The sequence below is a fragment of the Aulonocara stuartgranti genome (genome assembly GCF_965226115.1).
Source record: "Aulonocara stuartgranti genome assembly, chromosome: 7".
Taxonomy (NCBI): domain Eukaryota; kingdom Metazoa; phylum Chordata; class Actinopteri; order Cichliformes; family Cichlidae; genus Aulonocara; species Aulonocara stuartgranti.
This window is the reverse complement of record NC_138945.1, coordinates 34,735,169-34,756,356: the sequence shown is the minus strand read 5'-3', so window position 1 is coordinate 34,756,356 and position 21,188 is coordinate 34,735,169. Positions and strand designations below refer to the sequence as shown.

At 41.7% G+C, this 21,188-nt stretch overlaps 1 protein-coding gene across 1 annotated transcript; it reads left to right on the top strand.

Annotated features, from left to right (window-relative positions):
• The first annotated feature begins 792 nt into the window (after window positions 1-792).
• Window positions 793-21,117, top strand: ehmt1b (euchromatic histone-lysine N-methyltransferase 1b). The gene is given in 27 exon segments (XM_082541621.1): window positions 793-988; window positions 990-1,067; window positions 4,343-4,433; window positions 4,522-5,042; window positions 8,053-8,308; window positions 8,425-8,573; window positions 9,022-9,174; window positions 9,325-9,396; window positions 9,549-9,651; window positions 10,790-10,903; window positions 11,470-11,747; window positions 12,484-12,716; window positions 12,798-13,010; window positions 13,092-13,174; window positions 13,714-13,820; window positions 13,982-14,104; window positions 14,190-14,291; window positions 15,567-15,671; window positions 15,768-15,922; window positions 16,018-16,188; window positions 16,300-16,444; window positions 17,203-17,280; window positions 17,434-17,549; window positions 17,700-17,786; window positions 18,447-18,525; window positions 18,666-18,835; window positions 19,641-21,117. Coding segments are annotated over 27 exon segments (4,146 nt in total). The 5' UTR covers window positions 793-814; the 3' UTR covers window positions 19,831-21,117.
• Window positions 21,118-21,188: the final 71 nt, after the last annotated feature.

Below are 21,188 nucleotides of genomic sequence, written 5' to 3'. Positions count from 1 at the left end.
TCCAGGAAGTCTCCCAATGAACTAACCTGTTTTTATGTTTTTGATTTTTTTATTAATTGTGAGTTAATTGTTGGCAGAAATGCTAAAATAAAATGTCAGGGTTCGTTGATATACTTCCTCTTGATGTCATTTTTTTTTATTGGATAGATGATTCAATTCATTGATCACATTAAAACAAAGTACGACAAAGACAACAAAAACAACGATGGAAAACCTTTGTACTGACATGTTATGCTAAGTTTGATTGATCTCGTAGGCTGATATCTTCAGGTCCTTTTGTGCTTTCCTTTCTAAGTGTTTCCAGGCTTCTTTAATGGCTGCTCAGCCTATAACTTAATATCTGTTTCATGAGCCTGGCAGGCCATGTTTAGTGGTGTTTGTTGGCCTTGAGCTGAGTGGAGACAAAAGATACTCCTGTTGAGAGGTTCAAAAAGTGGCCTGCTGTCTATGAAGAAAAGCAGTTTGGTTTTGGGCCTCATTTCTTGTACCTCCTCCTTCCTTCTCTCCATTGCTCCACCTGAAACGGCAGTGCCTGCATACTGTCGAGGCTTTTTGGAGCTTAAAAATCCTTTACTGACGAGAAGATTTATTATTTTTATATGAAACGATGAAAGGAATTACAAAATATGTATAAATAGAATAAGTGAATTTGGCATGAATACAGGAATATAAAATCGTCTGTACGTGCTGGTTGTTCAGGCTTTTTCCTCTTATTCTTGTTGGGTATGCAGCCTTTGGGTGGTGATTTGGGTCTTCGTTGGCAGTGGGGGTCTTCCAGTTTGGGGGGGAGAATGGAGTGGTGTTACAGTTGGAAATGACTGAGCATGCTCTGTGGAGACCCTCTGACAGAGAGGACCGACAGAGGGAGCCACCAGGTCACATGACCGGCGAGGTGAATGTGCATGCGGGGAAAGAAAAGGAAAGGAGGAACAATCTGTTCGACAGATCCTCGCGCTCTCCCTCTCTGTCCTCCCTCATTCTCTCTCTCTCTCAAACACACACTCTCCCTCACTCACTCCTTCTCTGCCGCCTTCTTCTCCTCAATGGAGGCCATGAGAAGAAAGCAGGTATGATGCTTCCTGGAGGCACAAGAGAAACGACATGTTAGCTTTGTATTCTTCACCCTTAGTTGGCTTTTAGTGGTCTGAGGAGATGCATAGTCTTTCTTCCCAGTTCCTTTTAGACCAAGTTACTACCAATTAGTTTCAGCTCTTGCTGTCTTCTCTTTGAGAAGGTTTCTGTTTTTGTTTTTTCTTTCTTTCTTTCTTTTGTTTTTGTTTTGTTTTGTTTTTTTAATTTAAGACGTGCTCCTCGAGCTGCTCATCTGTCAGTAATTCTAATCTGTCAGATTTCTCTGGATTCCTGAAATCGAAAACTAGATCTTAAAGGAGAGAGGATTTGTTTGTGCGTTTTTTGTGTGTGTGGTAGCAGAGAGATGTGATTATGGCATGGATGGATCCTGTGACTGGAGACGGCTCCCTTTGAATTAGAGCAATCACTTCATGACAAATGTCAATCTCAATATGGGAAGATAAGCGTGACCTCCTGAAGATCTTGAAATTTACCTGATTTTTCTAAAGTGAGGTACAGCCACCTTTTTTTGGTTATACCTTTATCTTTAATCCCTTCTCTTCTCTACTCTCTCAGTGGTCAGTATGTAGTAATGAGGTCACTGTGGCCCTTGTCTAGGCTACAGTATGTTCAGATATATACTGCAGATGCTGTTTATTAATTTAGAGGAAGTACATTGGGGTGTGATGTGAGCTATGTTTACCAGCTGCTGGATTCTGACTCGGGGTCATTGGTTCATTTGCACAATGTGTCCCATGGCGGGTTAATTATTGACATATTCATAAAGGTTAGCTGAAATTTTATGCCAAGTCAATTATTTTTTTTATTTTTTTTAAGGCTATCTTTGCCTTTTTATCTAGACAGTGGACAGCTGGGAAACGACAGGAAATGAGCTAGAAGAGAGGCTGCATGACAGACCACCCAGACTATTCAAACTGAGGGTTTTTTGCAATTACAGTCTGCAGCTTCAATCCCTAAACCACCTGGAAAAAGAGCTTTGTCAGATTTCTTTAGCACAGTGTCAGGCTGTTACTGTGAAGTGGTAGCAAGTTAAATGTCAGGGTGATCTGTACGATTGGGCATTTTTTAGGATTTTTTTATTAGCATGTAATGGGGGCGGGGGTACTTTTATGTAAGCAGATCACAGCAGAGAACAGGTTTTGCAAATTGGTTCTTCATTCTTGAGGGATCAGGGTTCATTATTGTTTTATCTCATCTGGGTACTTAGGTACTCGGTACTTAGTGCCAGCCCCGGCAGCCTGATAGCTGCCTGTGTAATGTGTTTGTGGTTTGGTAGCTCTCTCTGACTTGTTTTCAGGTCTCTTTCAGCAGATCTAAAGATAGGTCACATCAGCACCTGCCTTGTCACATAAGAGGTTCACATTAAGTTGTATGGACAGGAAAGGCTGATCCTTTATAGTGCTATGAGCTTCTTTCTAATATTTATAGTGTAATATCACTAGTAACTCAACCACTGGGGCCTTCTTTGTGCACTCATAGTTGCAGCTTAGGCTCTGATTAGCTCTCACAGCCTTGGTTTCAGCTTTGGAGCTTCTTTCAGCAGCCTCCATATTCCCATCTATGAGTTTCCAGACCCCTTCAGTCCCCATCTAGTGGAAAACTGCTGCAATGGCTGCGCTGTGTCAGTAAACAATCTGGTTGCGAAATGGCGGCGATCTGCAGACAGCCTTCTCTGCTTCCCTCCCTCCCCCTTCTCCTGTCTCCACTGTGTATGTTCCACTTTTCACCACTAGGGGGAGGGCTGAGGCTTGTGTGTTTTTTGTGTAACTGGCTTTCTTCAAACCATTGGGGGGGGAAGGGAGGGGAACTAAAAGATTCTTCTTCTCTTGACGCTCACAAGTGTTCACTAGATTCCCCCATGTTGATCATACACCAAAGAGGGTTGTCCCAGACTAGATGTTCTTTGGGGACAAACCCTCACAGACCAGTCCTTGGCCTGGACTTGTTGCTAATTGATTAGGTTCATGTTTGGCTCAGGAGCATGAACAGGGACGTGTTTCCTGACGGTTTATTTAGTTGGAGTCTCGGTTGTAAGCAGATCAGGACTCACACAGTCTGACTGTCTGAGCCATTGAGGAGAGGCTTTAGAGTAACTGACTGAATCCATTAGCTTATAGTGGCCTTATTCTCTCTCAGGTCTTTTGATTGGCTTTGTGTGAGAAGAAAATGTGTCCTCTGCTTTCCTTCATAAAGGTTAACTGATATTTTATGCAAAGTGTATTTTTTTTTTTTTGGATAGGCTTTGCCTTTTATCTGGATGGTGGACACTTGGGAAGCAAACAGGGAGAAAGGATGCATGGCAGACCACTCAGACTATATTTGATTGGCTTAATGTGAGAAGAAAATGAGTCCTCTGCTTTCCTGGGGCAATTGGCTTCAGTACCTGACTTACTTCTCATCAGATATGACCTCTCACCACTGATCAGCACGTGTCTGTCCCTAAATATGCCCTAAATGAGTCTTAAGAGGTTAGGGAAAGTGTAAACCTTTATTTTCTGCGCTGGTTCTGTGTAATTCCTCAAGGTTGAACTGGCCTAGATTGACTAAATGTTGATATTTGAGCTGAAAGAGAAGGCTTTGCAACAAAGTAGACCTTAATAGTAAGCATGAGAGTGAAGTCACGATGATTTTTCCTTCAAGGCCTCCTGTTTCCTTTGGGCCTGTTTTTCCAGAGTGAGCATGAAGATGAAGGTCTGCTCCGGAGGAAGAGTCTTTATGTTTCCTGCTGTTATCTCTGAGATGTAAAGACGGTCGATGGGTGATTTGGTTTTCTTTTGAAGCTGTGGCAGGCGTCTGTTGCTCCACTGGTTAGTTGTAGCATATAAGGAGAGAAGCCGGAGACAATGAGAGTGCATAGTGGTGGCCCCCAATCTCTTGGCTGGCTCTACAGTATTCCTGACACTGATACATTACTGAAAAGCACAAATAAAAAGGGATTTTACACAGGATTAGGTGCATCGAAGGATGATGGTTTAATTCAGAGATATGCCTGCTTAGGCCTGGATCACAAATGTGGCTTTGAGAAGCTAAAACCAGACTTTTTGGGGTATTTCTATCAAGAAATATGTCTTTACACTCACTTTTCAGATAGTCTTAGGCTTTAGGAACACCTGGGGGGCCTATTTTTAGACACATTACAAACTAAGCAGCCACTTGATAATGTTATCCACAAAAAATGTATTTAATAAAGCTTAATTTAACAGTTTCCCTCACATGTACTTTTTTTGTTTTTTGTTTTTCTTTAAATCAGCCCGCTGGTCTAGCCAAGAGCTGCGTGGATAAAGGTGGATCCACAAAGAAAGAGGGACTAGATCCAGGAAGCAATGGAGAAGAGAAGTCAGGTATTTGTCTAAATACGCTTGAACGTATTTTATTTGTGTAAATGATGGGTTTACATTGTGATTTAATTTGTCTTGTTTGAATGCGAAGATGGGGACAAAGAGGTAGCAGACAGACTGGCCTTTTCCCCTGCAGCAGAGGTGATGCTGAACGGCACCGAGAGCGACGACACAAGCCACAAGGACCTGACAACAGGAAATAACAAGACTGTACTGTTGTTAAATGAAAATGGCACGTCTGACACGGAGCCACCGCATGGTTCTGTTACTGGAAGCAATGGATTCATTCTCACTAAGCAGCAGCAGCCGGAGCAGGAAGGCAGCGCTGCAGCGGCACCAGGTTTGGGAGTTTCCCCTCACAGGACTAACTGGTTGCCCTCGGGCTCACCGACAGGGGGGCATGCAGCCAAAACCCTCCCTGCCTCGGCATCTGGGAGTGCACAGAGTTCAGGTGCACTAAGGACTGCCCCCAGTACAGGGACAAAGCCGGGGCAGGGGACACCAGACACTAAAAATGGCCCCAGTTTATCTCCTTCCCCGGTTCCAGCGCCAGTCACCGTACACAGAGCGCGCAAGACCATGTCCAGACCTGCTGTCAGCCCTGCACAAAAGGTGAACCATGACCAAGAGCAAGGGATTATCATGTTTGCTTTAGATTTGTTTTTTTTCAACACCTTAAGGAATAAAAATAGTTGAAGGCCAAATTGGAAAAATCTGTAAGTCAGAAATGCCCTTACAATATACAACAGGTTTATCCCTGCAGCAACTCTTATAGTAATACAGCTTATATTGCCCTGTATGCAATTTCAATAGCAGTTTCATAGTTAGGGTACTATTAAACTGCTAGAGGCTTGCATTATGCTTTATATCAGCAGCTCTATCATACATCAACACAGGAGTTCTCAGATTCCCAGCTGGCAAAGAGGGAGATGCTAAAAACGTAGGAAAAGATGAGATGTTCTGCAGAAAACATCCTCCTCATACATTTTGTTTCCTGTTTGAACTTTTTCCATTTCTGTTCCAGTGCTGAAGCGTGGTCATTTCTGAGTATCCACACCTTAGCATTTGGGTGCCTCACACTTGAGTGTGAATGGTTACAAAGCTGTGTTAAAGTATTGTGTACTCGAGTGCATGACTGCTTCCTTTTTAGACCTGTGGCTCTTTTCACAAAAGGATCTTATCTTGCCTTTGTTACCTGAAATGTCACTAAAAGTTCCTACCTCCTAAGAACTGTTTACAAAGGTGCTGACAGGAACATTTAATAAGGAGCAGAGTGGAAATGGAAGAGATTGGGACCTTTGTGGAACTTTGCTTTTGAAAAGATTGTCATTAAAACGAAGATGGGTGGAAGGAAGAACTTGCCACCATTGAAACACCTCATGTGGGTGCACATTTCTCAATAAGAATAATTACCTGCAGCACTAGTGCAAACTACAACAAATGTAATGGGTCCCCTTGGTGAAAAGTGAAACTTTTAATTGGAAAGCAGACATGGGGCACACAAGTTCTTCACTCTGAGGTTCATCGAGCCAGCTGCTCAACAGGCGGCTTCTCTAATCTAATATGAAGGCAGATGATAAACGATACGACTGAACAAGATTTTAACAAGAGCAAATTATAGCAAACACAGGGATCAATGGTAAAAGTGCAGTAAAAGTTAAGCCTGCATTCTTGGCCAGCATCTGGTGACTAGTTTTATACAGCCTCAGTTCCTTGTCCTGTGACCTCAGTAAAAACCTTGAAGAATTTATGGCTTCAGTCAGTAGTTTCAGGCTGTTTAAAACACCCTAATTTGATTAAATTGCAGTCATTATTGAAATAAAAGAGGATTATCCAGGGTGTGCTCTTTGGCTACTGGGCGTGCTGTGACCATCAGTTTCACAGTCAGATCCAGCCCCTAGTTTCAGTTTCAAAAAGCCAAGATGGCTGACAGCTGAAGGCTTCACAGGCTTCACTAACTCTTGGATTTGTGACACTGATATTGTGCTCGGACATGTAAAACCACTTTATATTTCTTACAGTCAGTATTTTCATGAAGTTTACCTGGTTTAGCAAGTGACCCATAAGCTGGAAGCCTACAGCCCTAAGCTATTTACTGCTTGTCATTTCCTGTCTGCCACTCACTTGGTAAAGGATAAAAGAATAAATTAAATCTTTATTTATTTATTTTAAAAGAGCAAGAGATTGACAGAGAAAGAATTGTTTTTAGCTGCTCCCTTCCACTACTGGCTTGTTTTACACAGCGACAGCATTACTGCATAAGGAAGTTCAAATAAAATCTGTGCACATTATCTTCTGCATCTTTGAATAAAACTTAGGATATTTCTTAATAAAATAGCTGCAGGCTGGAATTAGCCATCCTGGCTCTCTAGCAGGAATAGCTGCAGCCTGCAGAGGGGAGTCTAGAGAGTGGGCGCATCATTTACTCCACTATATTTGTTTACACACTTTAGATACTCAGTTATAGATACAGATTAACTAGCTAGCAGTATATAAGGAAATGTGTTTGTGCAAAAGTTCGAGCAACTACTCATTGCTTTATGTTTTCAGGAAAATGAAAGGGAGGTTCAGTGATGAATAGAAACATGTGCAAATATAAAATGAATATAAGGCAAAAACAGTTAAATGACCACCTTCCTTTTTCAACACACGTTGGCCTCTCTTAGAAAACCTTCTAGTAAGGAATAACTCTCTAGGCTTCTTAAGGGCCATTCAAAGTTCCTTTCTTGATGTCGGCAGCCTTTTTGTTATTTCCTGTCGCATTGATCCCACACTGCTTCAGTAATGTTGAGGTTCAGGCGTTGGGGAGGCCAGTCCATGGCTGATAGCGTTCTATTGCAGTCTGTATTTTCATGCTGAAAAAATGAAGCTGTTGCCAGTTAGAAGCTTTGCAGATGGTAATGAATGGTGGTTCAAAATCTGATGGTACTCTCCCAACACCACTGGCTGAAATGAAGCCCCAGGCAATGATGGAGCCTTCGTGTATTTGAGTCTTCTTACTTGGAAATATTTAATTGAATGGTTGTAAAACCGTAGCTCACTATGTGGACATTACAACACTAAAAATGTTGGCTTTATTTTACTTAGTGTGTGTATATTTAGGTTTTATTTAAAAAATAAAATAAAATTGGGCCTTGTTTACTTTCCTTATTCTGCCATAAATATACTGTTACAATCATATGCTTATATTAAGCATATCCAAAGTTTCAGATAATGAAGTCACTCTTTGTAGCTCAATTGGTTTACTTCTACAAACTCAAGTTTGAGGGAGTTTTTTCTGTTCTTGGCTCTTTATGATGTCAGTGCGTGCAGATTTCACTTATGTTGACATCTCAGAGCCACAGCTCTGACTGTGAGCACAGGTTTAAAGTTAGGAGACAGAGGATGAGCTGATCAGCTGAACCAGGGCTTAGTATACGATAAATATGGATTATTTTGTACTTGAATCATGCTAAGCTGCTCTAAAGGAGTCCATGAATAGAGTGGGGGTGGGGGGGTCCTGGAGCTGGAACAAATCCATTTGAATGGAAATTGGTTTTAAAAACAAGAAAATAAAACAAGAACTAACCATGAGGAAACCTTTTGTAACACATTGATCCTAAATGCTTTTGCCACTCTGCAGCTTCTTAACAGGGAATTAAGGGAAGCAAAGAGTGCCAAAATGGAGTCTCATGTTGCACCCGACCTGCAGAAATCCTCACCGCAGTCACCCTCTCAGAACCACCTACCTCAGAGTCCACCAGATACGCCATCTTCAGCACAAACTGCATCATCAGCTTCACCAGCACCTGTTCCTCCACCACAGCCACCTCCAGCTCCTGCAGAACGGGCAGCTCCTTCGGCTTCTCCTGCTCCTGTCCAAGCCAAGCTCCAGCTAGGTTAGACTGACTCCAGCGACACATCACAAAAGCTAATGCACTAAAAATTGGAGCAGAGTGTAATGTTTGTCTGCGGTAACACTCTGCTGTAAATGTGGTGTTCTCTTGTGCTCTAGGCTCTTACTCAGGAGCGCTGTCATCCCGTAAGAAGAAGAGGCGAATGGGAATGTACAGCTTGGTTCCCAAGAAGAAAACCAAAGTGCTAAAGCAGAGAACTGTGCTGGAAATGTTTAAGGAACTACAACAGACTGCCAAGAGTCCAGAGGTCTGAGCTTCTCATCTTTTCAAAAATTTGCAAAATTAAAAGAAAGCGTAACACGTATTCATTTAGCCTCTCGAGGCACATCTCATACATTCAGTGTTTCAGTCTTATGCTTCTCATGCACTTTCTGCACTTGAATGTTGAAAAAATTGCCACATGTGGAATAAATTATTCCAATCATTGTCCACTGAGACATAGACAATTAAAAATCGTCATATATGACCCCAGCTCTATATATTAGATGTGCTATTGCATTTTTGAGAACAGAACATATTTCAATCAACGTCTCCGACAACTTTTCCTAGTTTTTTTTTTTTTAAACAGACCAGGACTGTTGGTATGGTAAGGTTAATGGGAAGTTGTTCAGGTTCATTTATGACCTCGGAAATGCTGAGGTGCTGCTGTTAAGATATGACATTACATCCACTTTTTTCCATTTGTTGTCTTGCAGGCTAAAGAGGTGGCCAGCATAAATGGGGAGAAAGTGGGAAATGCATCTGAGGATGAAGAGTCAGAAGATCTGGAGTCTGAAGAGGAGGAACAACAGCAGCCATCAGAAGAACCGGAAAGTGCTGCGCAGGAACCCTCTGAATCCATCGCTCAGGTTGGAGAATAAAAGTTGTTTCCTTCTCTTGAAACCTTGTGTGGTTGTTTCTTTGTGGGAACTCTGAATAACTGTGAATGCAATGCATTGCAGTGAAAGTCTTATGTGTTAAATGCTACTGATGAATTCTGTTTGCTTTTCCTGGTGGAGGTGAAAGACGAGCAGGAGTCTGAAGAATCTGGAGAGGAAGAGTTGGAGGAGGAAGGCACTGAATCTGACTTGGTAAGACCGCTTGCCACCACTTCTCCAACTGCATCTCATACCACCTCTTTTAGCTAAAAATGGAAGAGAATTGATGTTTTGTTTTGGGGTTTTTTCTTGTTTCTCTCTGTTGTTTAAAATCATCCCTGTGGCCAAACTCTCACCTGCATCAGAGCACAGAGTCGAGTCTGAAGAAAAAATTGAAAAAGAAAACAAAAGCAGACAGCGCATGGCTCCGGCCCTCCAGGAAACGAAAAAGGAGGATGAAGTCCAAAGGTGATCGCTGTTCCTCTATATGCACATCCACCCAATCACCTATCTCAATATTCTCAGGCTGACTGATGCTATTTCTTGAGAGAAACATGTTGCAAGTGGATGACAGAAAGTAATTCTCTGAAACCGACATTAACCCCAGAAACTAAAACTATGTACTGCTGGGTAAATGTTCAGCAGTGAACTGATTTTAGCCACCTAATAGATTCAGTATCGGTTTATACACTGGCTTTATTTAGATTCTTTTCTAAATAAACTTTTCACCTCTTTACCTGCTGCCAGACTGACAGAAACAGTCCTTTTAGTTCAAAAACATGTGAATTGTTTGTGTGCTGCTCACCTTGATTGGTGAGTTTATTTCTCCACTTCAGACTTAAGATCTGAACTGCACATTCACAAAATAAACAATAAACAAAGCTCTCAATTGTTGCAGCAGCTCTGTGTCTGTCTCCTTGATTCAGGTTCCTTTTTAGAGGGAGCTTGAAATCCCATGTGAGAGGTGGAGATAGCTTTACTGGCAATATTGCCTCATTTTATATCTCTTAATCCAACCCTAGGCTACGTCTCCAGCTGTTTGGTAGCAAAAAATACATATGTATCTGGTGGCGGGCAGTATTTTTCAGTATACATGCACGCAGGATTACAGCACACAGTTAAGTTGGCTTATTTTGGCAGAAATCTGTATTTTCTGGCCATTTTTGACAATTTAATTTTAAAAGTATATTATATTTGTGTAAATAGTTGCTCAGTTAATAAAATGAGCTTTAAAAATGTATATAATCACAGTGCTGGTGATCTTCTGGGTAAAAATTGGTTTCTAAAAATGTGAGTTTAAGCGTCTGCTAAACCCTAAAATCTGTCTGAGACTCTACAGGGTGGCTTTGGCTTTTATTGACTAAAATGACAAAAGTCAGATTGCAAGCTGACTAAAACTTCAGATCCACATTGGTCTGAAAACATGGCACAGTTCAAACCCAGCGCCCAACTGGCGCTGGGTTTGAACTGTGCAGAAGTGTACAAACTATGTACACTTCTGCAGCTGCTTTGAACTAAAGGAAAAATGCCATAATTATATCTTGTCTGAACATTTTTCACCAAGGCTCTTCCTTAAGTATTTTCTTATCCTTCGTCTTTCTCACAGAGCCGGAGGTGGCTGTTCAGCCTCAGGCTCCAACTCCAGCCGAACCCCATGATCACAAGGAGTACACGCAGATTGTCCCACCTGTCAGCCTCAGCATGCCTTCACCCAGCAAAGGTGAGATTCAGTCTAGTTCAGTCACTCCAGTTACCAGAGGTAAGGCCTCAGACACAGATTGGCTCCACCTGCCTGTGCCACAAAACCCATCGAAGCATCTACACGCCTAACTTCAGTATCCAGGTGGATGAGTTACTAAAAAAAAAAAAAAGAAACACCACCCAAAAGTGTGTTCATAGCAGGCTGTAAACATGCTTATTTCTGCTGTGAAGTTGGTTGTTAATATGGTTGCTGGATCTTTTTTTTTTTTTTTCTTTTTTTTTTCTTCCCTTCATGTCAATCAGGAGCTGTTATAGTGCACACGTTCAAAGCAATGGAGCCACAAAGTTTTAAAAGCCAAAATGCTACAGAACTGAGAGAGTGGTGAAAATTGAGTATTCGATTTTAATTTGCAAGTTTTACACCCAAAATTACAAAAAAAATCCAATGAACCTCCAAAGGGCTTCTGTGATATTTGGGTGATAAAGGGTTAAATGTCTTGTTTTGTTGATTTGAATAAATAGTTTTCTATTCCTGGTGAGACCAATGTGGTTGATTTCATTGGCCACGCTCTTTTCTTTCTTCAGACACTTCAGGGTTGGCGGTTGAGGAGGCTCAGGAGCTTCCGCTCTGCAGTTGCCGCATGGAGACCCCCAAGAGTCGAGAAATTCTCATTCTGGCAGACAGGAAGTGCATGGCCACAGAGAGTGTAGATGGACAGCTGACTCGCTGCCAGGACGCTGTAGTGAAACATGAAATGATGCGTCCTTCCAACTCCGTTCAGCTACTCGTTCTGTGCGAGGACCATCGCAACGGCATGGTGAAGCACCAGTGCTGTCCGGGCTGCGGCTTCTTCTGCAGAGCGGTGGGTGAAAACTGCGTGCCAATCAGTTTGAGGTCTCTGGCTGCAGTTTAACTTGCAGCTACTGTCACAAATGGAACAATTTACACAGATGAAACACTTGCATGGTAAATGGCTCTGCATTTACTCTGAAGATTGAAGAAGCTGCACTAATCTCAGTTCTTTGGGGTTAATGACGCTTTCACACAGGACACAGCATGTGATGCGTTTGCCATTTCTCAATGAAGCCATTGAGGTTTTCTTTTTTCTCTGGCTCCTTTACTCATACCTCAAGGCCTTTTAATAGATCTGTGGAGCTTCTATAAGGAACGTGTAACTCATCTAATATGTTTATACACACAGTACGTTCACAGATACATAAGACCACACAGTTTGTGCTTGACAGTCTTGACTAAACACTTTCCTAATTTGTGCCTCAGATTTCTAAGTGTGAGTCCTGGATGACACTTGGATGTCAGTTAGTCTTTTTACTCATTAAGTACACGCCGTGATTCAGTATCGTGAAGAACTAACTTTATCAGGAGAAACTTGAAGTAATTCATTATGGCGGACTCTCACATCATTCACCATTCTTTTTTGGCAGATGTTGGTTGTAGGGCTCTTCCTCCTTTGGGCTCTTATGAGTGAATATTGTAGGTTTACAGAAGCAACCTAGACACTGTTTTCGTGTGAGACGTGGTCAGAGGACATGTGCTTTGTGAATGTTTGTTTACAGAGACTGTTTGTTGTTCCTGCACAGGGGACCTTCATGGAGTGCCAACCAGATGTGAACATCTCTCACCGTTTCCATCACGCTTGTGCCTCAGTGCTGAAAGGTCAAAGCTTCTGTCCTCACTGCGGAGAAGAGGCCAGCAAGGCCAAGGAGGTCACCGTTGCCAAGGCTGACACCACCTCCACCGTGCCCCCTGCTCTTGAACATGGGCCAGCCACGCCTGGAGCCCTCGAGGGCCGAGCAGACACGACCACTGGCAGGTAAAAATGCAACTTTGGAACTATTTTGTTTGTTTATTACAAAATGCCGAACTTAAACTTTTGTTCTCACTTGTTTTCTAGCTCCTCTTGTTTAACTGTGGGGGCTGAAGTCAGTGGCCGGGCTGACAGTTCGCTGCCTGTTCGTTCTGCACATGGATTCGACACATCTGCTGTTCCTGGGTCCTCCAGGGCTGCCCCCCTGCAGGCTGTGATGGCAACAACAGCCCTGTGTACACTCACTCCAGGACCCAGAGAAACTCTAGAGAGCATCCTGGTGGCTCTCGACACAGAAAAGTAAGTAAACCCACCTTAATTCACCTAAAAGACCACGATCCATTTACAAGCTAATTCATTTTTTTGTGTCTGTTTGATCAGACCCAAGAAACTGCGCTTCCACCCTAAACAACTTTACCTCTCTGCCAAGCAAGGAGAACTGAAGAAGGTCCTGCTCATGTTGGGTACGTAAATCCCATTCAGGCTCTGTCATCTGCACTCATTTTCATTTTTCACCTTGTAGTGATGTCTGCCAAAACTAGTTTTGCTTCTTCCAGGAAGCTGGTGTAATTTTCATGACCCTCAAATTTTATTATGAATAATTTTACCACATGCATTTGGTAGCATTAGACAAACACAGAAAACTTACAAAGTCCTTGACCCCCAGCCTAAATACACAGTCCACACACTGTATACAATTTCAGCCCATCTGTCACCACAAGCTGGCAACTTCTTGTCACGTGCATCCAACATGTGACAAGAAGTTGCCGACTTTGATCCAAATACTAATTGTAAAATCACAAATGATGCCATTTTTTAAAAAAAAAAAAAAAGAAAAGAAAAGAAAAGAAAATTATCCATCAAAACTAGCTCTGCTCTAAGCTGGACAGCTGGCACAGTTTACACAGAAGTGTGTGTCGGGGGGGATTTTTTTTTTTTTTTTTTAAACATAAACGTTGGCAGGTATTTTCATGCATCTTCCTCGCCTTCCTTTACCTTCCAGTGGACGGTATTGACCCGAACTTTAAGATGGAATCGCAGAATAAACGCACCCCGCTGCACGCAGCAGCAGAGGGAGGTTACAAAGACATCTGCCACATGCTTGTTCAGGTAACCTTGTGCTTCACATCTCTCTGACGGAAATATTAAACTTTGAGTAACTTTCTGACAAAAACCTTAAAATAAAAATCTCAACCAGAGGTTTATTCTAATATTAATGATTCTGATTTTGTGGAAGCAGTTTTACATTAGCTGTTTGTATGATGTTTCAGGCTGGTGCAAACTTGGACATGTGTGATGAAGATCAGCGGACTCCTCTGATGGAAGCCTGTGAGAACAACCACATGGAGGTGGTCCTGTACCTGCTCAGAGCTGGAGCCAGTGCCATGCACAAGGTAAATATGCACCAGATTTTTCTCTGAGGTTCCCATCAGCCAACTAAAGATCCAGGTCAATAATTAAATCCTCTGCCATTCTCAGGATGTTGAAGGGTTCACGTGCCTCCACCTAGCGGCCAAATCTGGCCATTACAAGATTGTTGAGCACCTTCTGTCCACTGGACTGATTGATATTAACTGCCAGGTTAGTACACTTAAAAATGTCTCTTGTGAAAGAAGGGGAGAGGCTGCAAGATTGAAATGTACAGCTTCAGGATGCAGCACTCTGTCTATGTGTTAACTACAGAGCCATGTGTAGACTAGCTTAGCTTTAACAAGCAGTGAAAAACAGCTATCCTAGTTTATAAGAAAACAAAAAAAAAACATGTGTGCTTTTACTTCAGCTTCCCATAGTCACCCTGTTCCCAGTTGATTTCAACCTTAGCAAAAGGTTGGTTTTCTGGCTGTAGTTTCATGATTGCTTTGTAGATGAGGGGGTATCAAGCTTCTGATCCATGGGCAAAGAAACAGATGGTGTCCAGGTTCCTGAGGGTCCTTAAAAAGTCTCAAATGCATCATTAATCAAAAATGATTGATGCTGGTTGCTTAAATCTGATGGTTTAAGCAGTTCTAACAAGCAACATAGATGAAGTTGTTGTGGATGCTCATGAGTACACATGAAACTTGTCTCAATCCTAGAGAATTTGTACAGTTTTCAAAATTTCATTTTGAGACATTAAAAGTAGAATTTAAAACATAATCCTAAATTTAGCTACATTTGTTGAAACCCTGTAAAAATGTCTTTCCCCATACCTGTTTAAAATACTTCCACACCAGTCTTTTAAGTTTCTTAAAATTTCAGATCTGAGAGATGATAAACAAAGTTTTATATAATAGTAATTCGTGTTAGGATGTACGTTCGTATTCAGTTTATTTATTTATTCAGTGTACTGCCTACAAAGCAAACATTTTGCACTGAGCTAAAATGTTTTGGTTGACTGATGTCCTCTGCACTAAAAATTGTTGCTCTCAAAGCTCAGTAATGAATAATATGTTTCATATGATCTGTAACTTCCATTAAAAAAAATAAATATTCATTGATTTACTTGTTTTCCATTCATGTGACACACTAGGATGGATTTCCAGTGTGTATTTTTACTGTAAAGCACTTTGTAACTGGGCTTAAAAGGTTCTCTGGGAATAATTGATGCATGACGTGCTGCACTCTGCTGCATGTGTCTTGGATTAAGATGTATGAACTTGCTATATGTAGCATCAGGACAGCTTTGACGTAATGAAGCAGCCTTTCCTTTATTACTACTCTGTACTCAGGAGGACTGAAAATTAAAAGCTGTGCTTTTCTTCTTAGTTGTTGTTGTTTTTGTTTTTTTTTAAAATAGGAATTCCAATATGTAGTTGGATTGATGTTGTTTCAGTATTTCTTCAGCTGATTTTCAAGCCCATTATTAATTTTCCACAGGATGACGGAGGCTGGACGCCCATGATCTGGGCCACAGAGTACAAACATGCAGACCAGGTGAAGCTGCTTCTTACTAAAGGAGCTGACTGCAGCATCAGGGACAAGGTTAGCATAGAAGTCTCTCCACCCCAGGTTTGAAATCCTTTGCAGAAGAATTAAATGTTGGCTAATTGTGGGTTTATTTGGGTTATCTTCATTTAGGAAGAAAACATTTGCCTTCACTGGGCTGCATTCTCTGGCAGTGTGGAGATAACGGAGCTGCTGTTGAACGCTCACTGCAATCTGCAAGCTGTCAACATCCACGGAGACTCTCCTCTACACATTGCTGCTCGGGAGAATCGCCTGGATTGCATCACGTGAGTTGCCAGCCCCACCTACTGGATAATAACGGCGCTAAAAAAAGTCCTTGTTGTCGTAGATAGTCGGTAAAATGTGTTCTTTGTCTCATCAGGCTCCTCCTGTCTCGAGGAGCAGATGTGTTTTTGAAGAACCGCGAGGGAGAAACTCCTCCAGACTGCTGCAGCCACAACTCGAAGGCCTGGGGCGCTCTGCAGGCCAACAGGAAGGAGAGGGATGCCAAAAACATTAGGCTTAGTCAAGCAGAAGAGAAAGCCCTTCACAGGTTAAAGACCAGGCTGGGAGGGATAAAGCATCATAAATAGCGATGTCAAGATTCTGTCCACCTGTTTCTTTCAAATTAAAGCACCTAAACTGTCTCTCTGTCCATTTACAGTGACATAGCTTTAGGGCAAGAGCGAGTTCCCATCCCCTGTGTCAACGCAGTTGACAGTGAACCTTACCCAGATGGCTACAAGTACATCCCCGAAAACTGTGTTACTTCCCCTATGAATATTGACAGGAACATAACACACTTACAGGTGAGCTAAAGGCCATCTGATTAGGCTTTTAACATTACTTAAACCCCAACAACAAACGATAAAGAGACAAACTAAAAGGAAACTGTCTGCATGAAGAACAGCAAGTTCAGATTTACAGAAGAAACCCCTGTCATCAACACAAAGATCCAGTATCCTCAACAAAGTTCAAGAAGAAAACTTTTTTCTTTTTACTCAAAAAGTTGCAGATGAATTTGCGTTTCCACTTAGAAGTGATGAAGTTTTGGAGGCGATCCAGATTTGGACCCAGTAATCTATGGAAAATTCTTCACTGTTGCAACATAACACAGAATTCACATCGTAACTTACAATGTACTTGGATCTGTATTTAAGAAAAAATAAATAAAACGATCACGTTGTGAATCCACAAATGCTGGCTCATAACTGCCAAGGGGAGGAAGGGTGCAGCTGAAACCTGGAAACAAGTTACAGCACATTACCAGAACTTCACAGGAAGTCCTGTGATTTCACTCATTTATCTCAGTCCACTTTTTGTTGCTAAGGTTGAAATCCTTTGATTCAGATCACCTAATTTTGCAGACACTTGTGGTCAAAAGTTTACTTTTGGAGTGGATGCATGATCAGACTGTTCCGGCACTTTCTGTTAAATGTTTTAACGTTGTTTGTGTTGCATTTGATCCAAGCCATCAGTAATACAGTGCCATTAGACATTTTAAAAAGAACTATAGGTTTTTCTTTGCATTGTGAAGTGACCTATATTATTTTCTGCTCTGTTGCAGTACTGTGTTTGTAAGGAAGACTGCTCTGCGAGTATCTGCATGTGTGGACAGCTCAGTCTGCGCTGCTGGTACGACAAGGTAAGAACGGGCAATCTGCGAGTCTGAAAGTGTGCCTACACCTTAATAAAATAAGCTTTACCCAACATTAAATCACTACAGTTTAGTGTAACTACCATCATTGAAACCATCAAGCTCATAGAGAGCACTACATGTGTGTATTGTCCTGTTTAGAGTGGTCGACTTCTACCTGAATTCTGCCGAGAGGAGCCTCCTCTCATCTTTGAGTGTAACCATGCGTGCTCCTGCTGGAGGACCTGCAAGAACCGCGTAGTGCAAAACGGACTCAGGTGATTTAACAAATACAACTCTTAAAGGATTTGTGGCTTTGTAAGCCAGCATGTGTGTATATAACAGAGTTTTGATGTGAACAGCTGCACTACTTGCTGTGTGAAGGTAAAAAAGATGAGTGTTGCTTAAAGATGTTTCTGGTCCTCTAGGACCAGACTCCAGCTGTTCAGGACCAGTAAGAAAGGCTGGGGTGTCCAAGCACTGCAAGACATACCACAAGGGACTTTTGTATGCGAGTAAGTCAAAGACAGCCCAATAACACTTGTTTTGTAGGGATCGATCCTTCAGTGTTTCCCAGCATAATTTATAGTTTGAAAACGAGGAGAATAGTGGCCACGACTTTGTGTTTTATCACTTCTGCTTTCATTTTGGGAAAAATTAAAATGCTATTCTTGCACGTGCAGCTTTATCTTTATCTCCTGCCAGATGGTCCCAAGACTGACCCAAGACGACTGTCAGTAGTCTAAATGCAAGTATTGCACATACAAAACCAGATGTTTGGTTAAGTTTAGTTTTAAACAGGAGCATGGAAGCATCTGAAATATCTGTCTTAGCAAAGGAAGTGGTACATCATGTCTGACCAACACAGAAAGTTATAAATGACTTGAATTTTTTATCTACAGAAGTCAGACTGGACCCTGGCTGAAATCACTGCTTTTCAAAGAGGAATCGGTCATGAATAATGTGCTGCCCCTTGTTTTACGGCCCTTCGGTACACTGCAGTTCGTGCCTTATGTGACTGATTTTCTGAATGTGCTTTAAAAACTCTTCTAGGTGTTGCAAACCAGCTTGGGCTGTAAAGTCTGGTGTATTGCACGGTTCATGTCACAAACTTGTGAACAAAAGATGAATATTAAAATGTTCCCGCCCCTCATGGCCCGTCTGTTTTTGAACAGGTATGTCGGTGAGATAATCTCTGAAGCAGAAGCAGAGATGAGGCAAAATGATGCTTACCTGTTCAGTCTGGATGACAAGGTGAAGTAAAAGTGAAGAAAAATTTGAATAGACGTTGGATTGTTTTCTGGTTTTCTTCCTTGTATGCAGAGTTCTTTTAAAAAAATCTTTTAATTTGAGCTTTTCATTTATTTTATTATTCCCCCTTCTGCAAACCACAGGATTTCTATTGCATTGATGCTCGTTTCTATGGAAATATCAGTCGCTTCCTCAACCACATGTGCGAGCCCAACTTGTTCGCTTGTCGAGTGTTCACGAAACACCAGGACCTGCGCTTTCCACACATTGCCTTCTTTGCCAGTGAAAACATCAAAGCTGGAGAGGAGCTTGGGTAAGCTTTAGTTATTTTAATTTATGTTCATCTGTTTTTCTGCAATGTTGTGTTTGTTGTTGTTATAACACAGTCCCCTGTCTTTTTTTGTTTTTGTTTTTTTTGGTCCCCCACCCCTTAGAAAATCTGAACAAATAAAACAAAGGAAAACAAAGTTAAAAAACAACAACGCTGTACAAGACAGCAGAGCAAAATAAATGCGTTTCTGGGGTCTAGTAATGTCATAGTGATGAATTGCTACAGATCAGCACGGCTATTTAGTTCCAACCCTTACGTGTGGGAAATGAGCTGTGGGTGGTGACTGAAAGAGTGACATCATGGATCAGGTGGAAGAAATGAGCTCCTGGTTTGTGGCCACCATGGTACCATTGCCATTTATACTGGCTCTTGAGACATGCCGGACTTGCTGCAGTTTTCTCCTGAATGCAGCATCTCCCTCCCTCAGCAGTTAAGGGAAACAGTGGCATGCAAGAATGAGGCACGGGGCCCTGGGTTGACCCACTGCTTCTCCACATCACAATGAGCTAGCTGATGAAACTTCCTGGGTGAGAGATCCCAGGACAAACTGGAGAGATTGTGTCTCTGAACTGGTTTTGGAATGTCAGCTGAAGAGCTGAAGGGGATCTGGAGAGCTTTGAATTGACACTGCCACAGTGTCAGTGGCATACCTGAATAAACAGCAGAAAGTGGATGGACAATTTATAAAAAATGCTAACTTTTAACCACTGCTGATTGTATTTGCAAGCAACAAAAGTGGCAGCACTTTTATGTAAACATTTCCTTTCTTCTGTCGTCCTCCTCTCAGATTTAACTATGGTGACCACTTCTGGGAAGTCAAAAGCAAGGTGTTCAGCTGTGAATGTGGCTCATCCAAGTGCAGGTACTCCTCAGCGGCAATGGCGTCCCTGCAGGCGGACAGCACACCCGAGGACCAGCAGCAGCCCAGCGCGTCGCCTGACACCAGCTCTTCCAACAGTCCTTCCAGTCCCTCCTAAAAAAACAACAACAAAAAAAACAAAACAAAAACAAAAAAACAACAACAACAAACAAACAAACAAACGCTCCACACACTAAGTTTGGCCTCGTGTACTGACGGACACACGGGGACGCCAGTCCACATCCTCTTTAAACTTTCATTGGTGAACTTGTACTGTATCTCCACTTTGGATTGAAACCACGGACCACTGACCTTCGTTGAGAACCTAAAGACGAGATGCACAATCACATCCTGGACTAACCTCCTGCTCTATTATTCCGCCGTATGTAATGTGAACAGCAGGGGGTGATGTCATCACGCACAGTAAACGCCACAGAGACGATAAAACAGTCTTTACATTTCATACTTCACTTTGCTGGAAAGCAGAACTGTGCGTTTTTGTTTTTCCCTTCCCCCCCCCCCCCTCTTTTTTTTTGTTTTGTTTTGTTTTGTTTTGACACGACTGACGATTTTCAGTGGACTTTTACAAAAGTCATCAAAGAATTTGAGGTCACTGATTAAGGGTAATATTGTCTTTTGCAAAGACAGCCCCAGCGCACAGCTGGGTGTTACTTTTCTGACCTTTTCCGTTATTGACCATGAACCATTCCAGCAAAACTAGCTGATAAATATTAAATTATGTTGCCACTTTTTTTGGTGTCATTCATCTTTGAGTGTTTCAAAGGACTTTTCAGACATTTTTCACGACACCTGAAGATGAATTTACTAAAGAGAAAGAAGTGGACTGCTTTTAATTTGCTCCTCAAGTGGTTATAGGTTGTAAAGTGGAACAATGTTAATCCATTCCTCAGCATTGAGGCGTTTCTAGTCTGAATAAATTGGCTGACCTTTTTATTGAGCATGTGTACGGGGTGTGAAACGTGCCGGACGTTTTCGCCGTTCTTGTTGACGAATTGATTTAAAGTGAAAATGAGCAAGGAAAAAAAAAAAAGAAAATGGTGCTGACAAAGGTTTTTACTTTTGTTTTCATTTTTATTACCCAAGTGAACATAATTTGTAAAATAAGAGAATGTTTTAAAGTTTTTTTTTAAGTTTAATTTTATCTCCAGTTTTCTAATTGTAGTTGCCGTAGTCTATTTTAGTTTCATGATTTTTGCTGACAGAAGCCAACCTGTCATTTTAAATGTTGTTAGTAAAGCAGTGACTGTTGTGCAAAGTCTTGAAAGGTATAGGTGGAAAAAAGGTTATAAAAATGCACTTCCATTATGTTCTGTTACATATTTCTGGACCGTGAACCATCCATCTGATTGGTTGTATCTTTTTCAATAAATTTAATACTAATGCATTTATCCTGTTATGCTTCATTTGTTGGAGTCTGCTTGAATGCATTCCTGAAAATGTGCTAGAACAGAAACT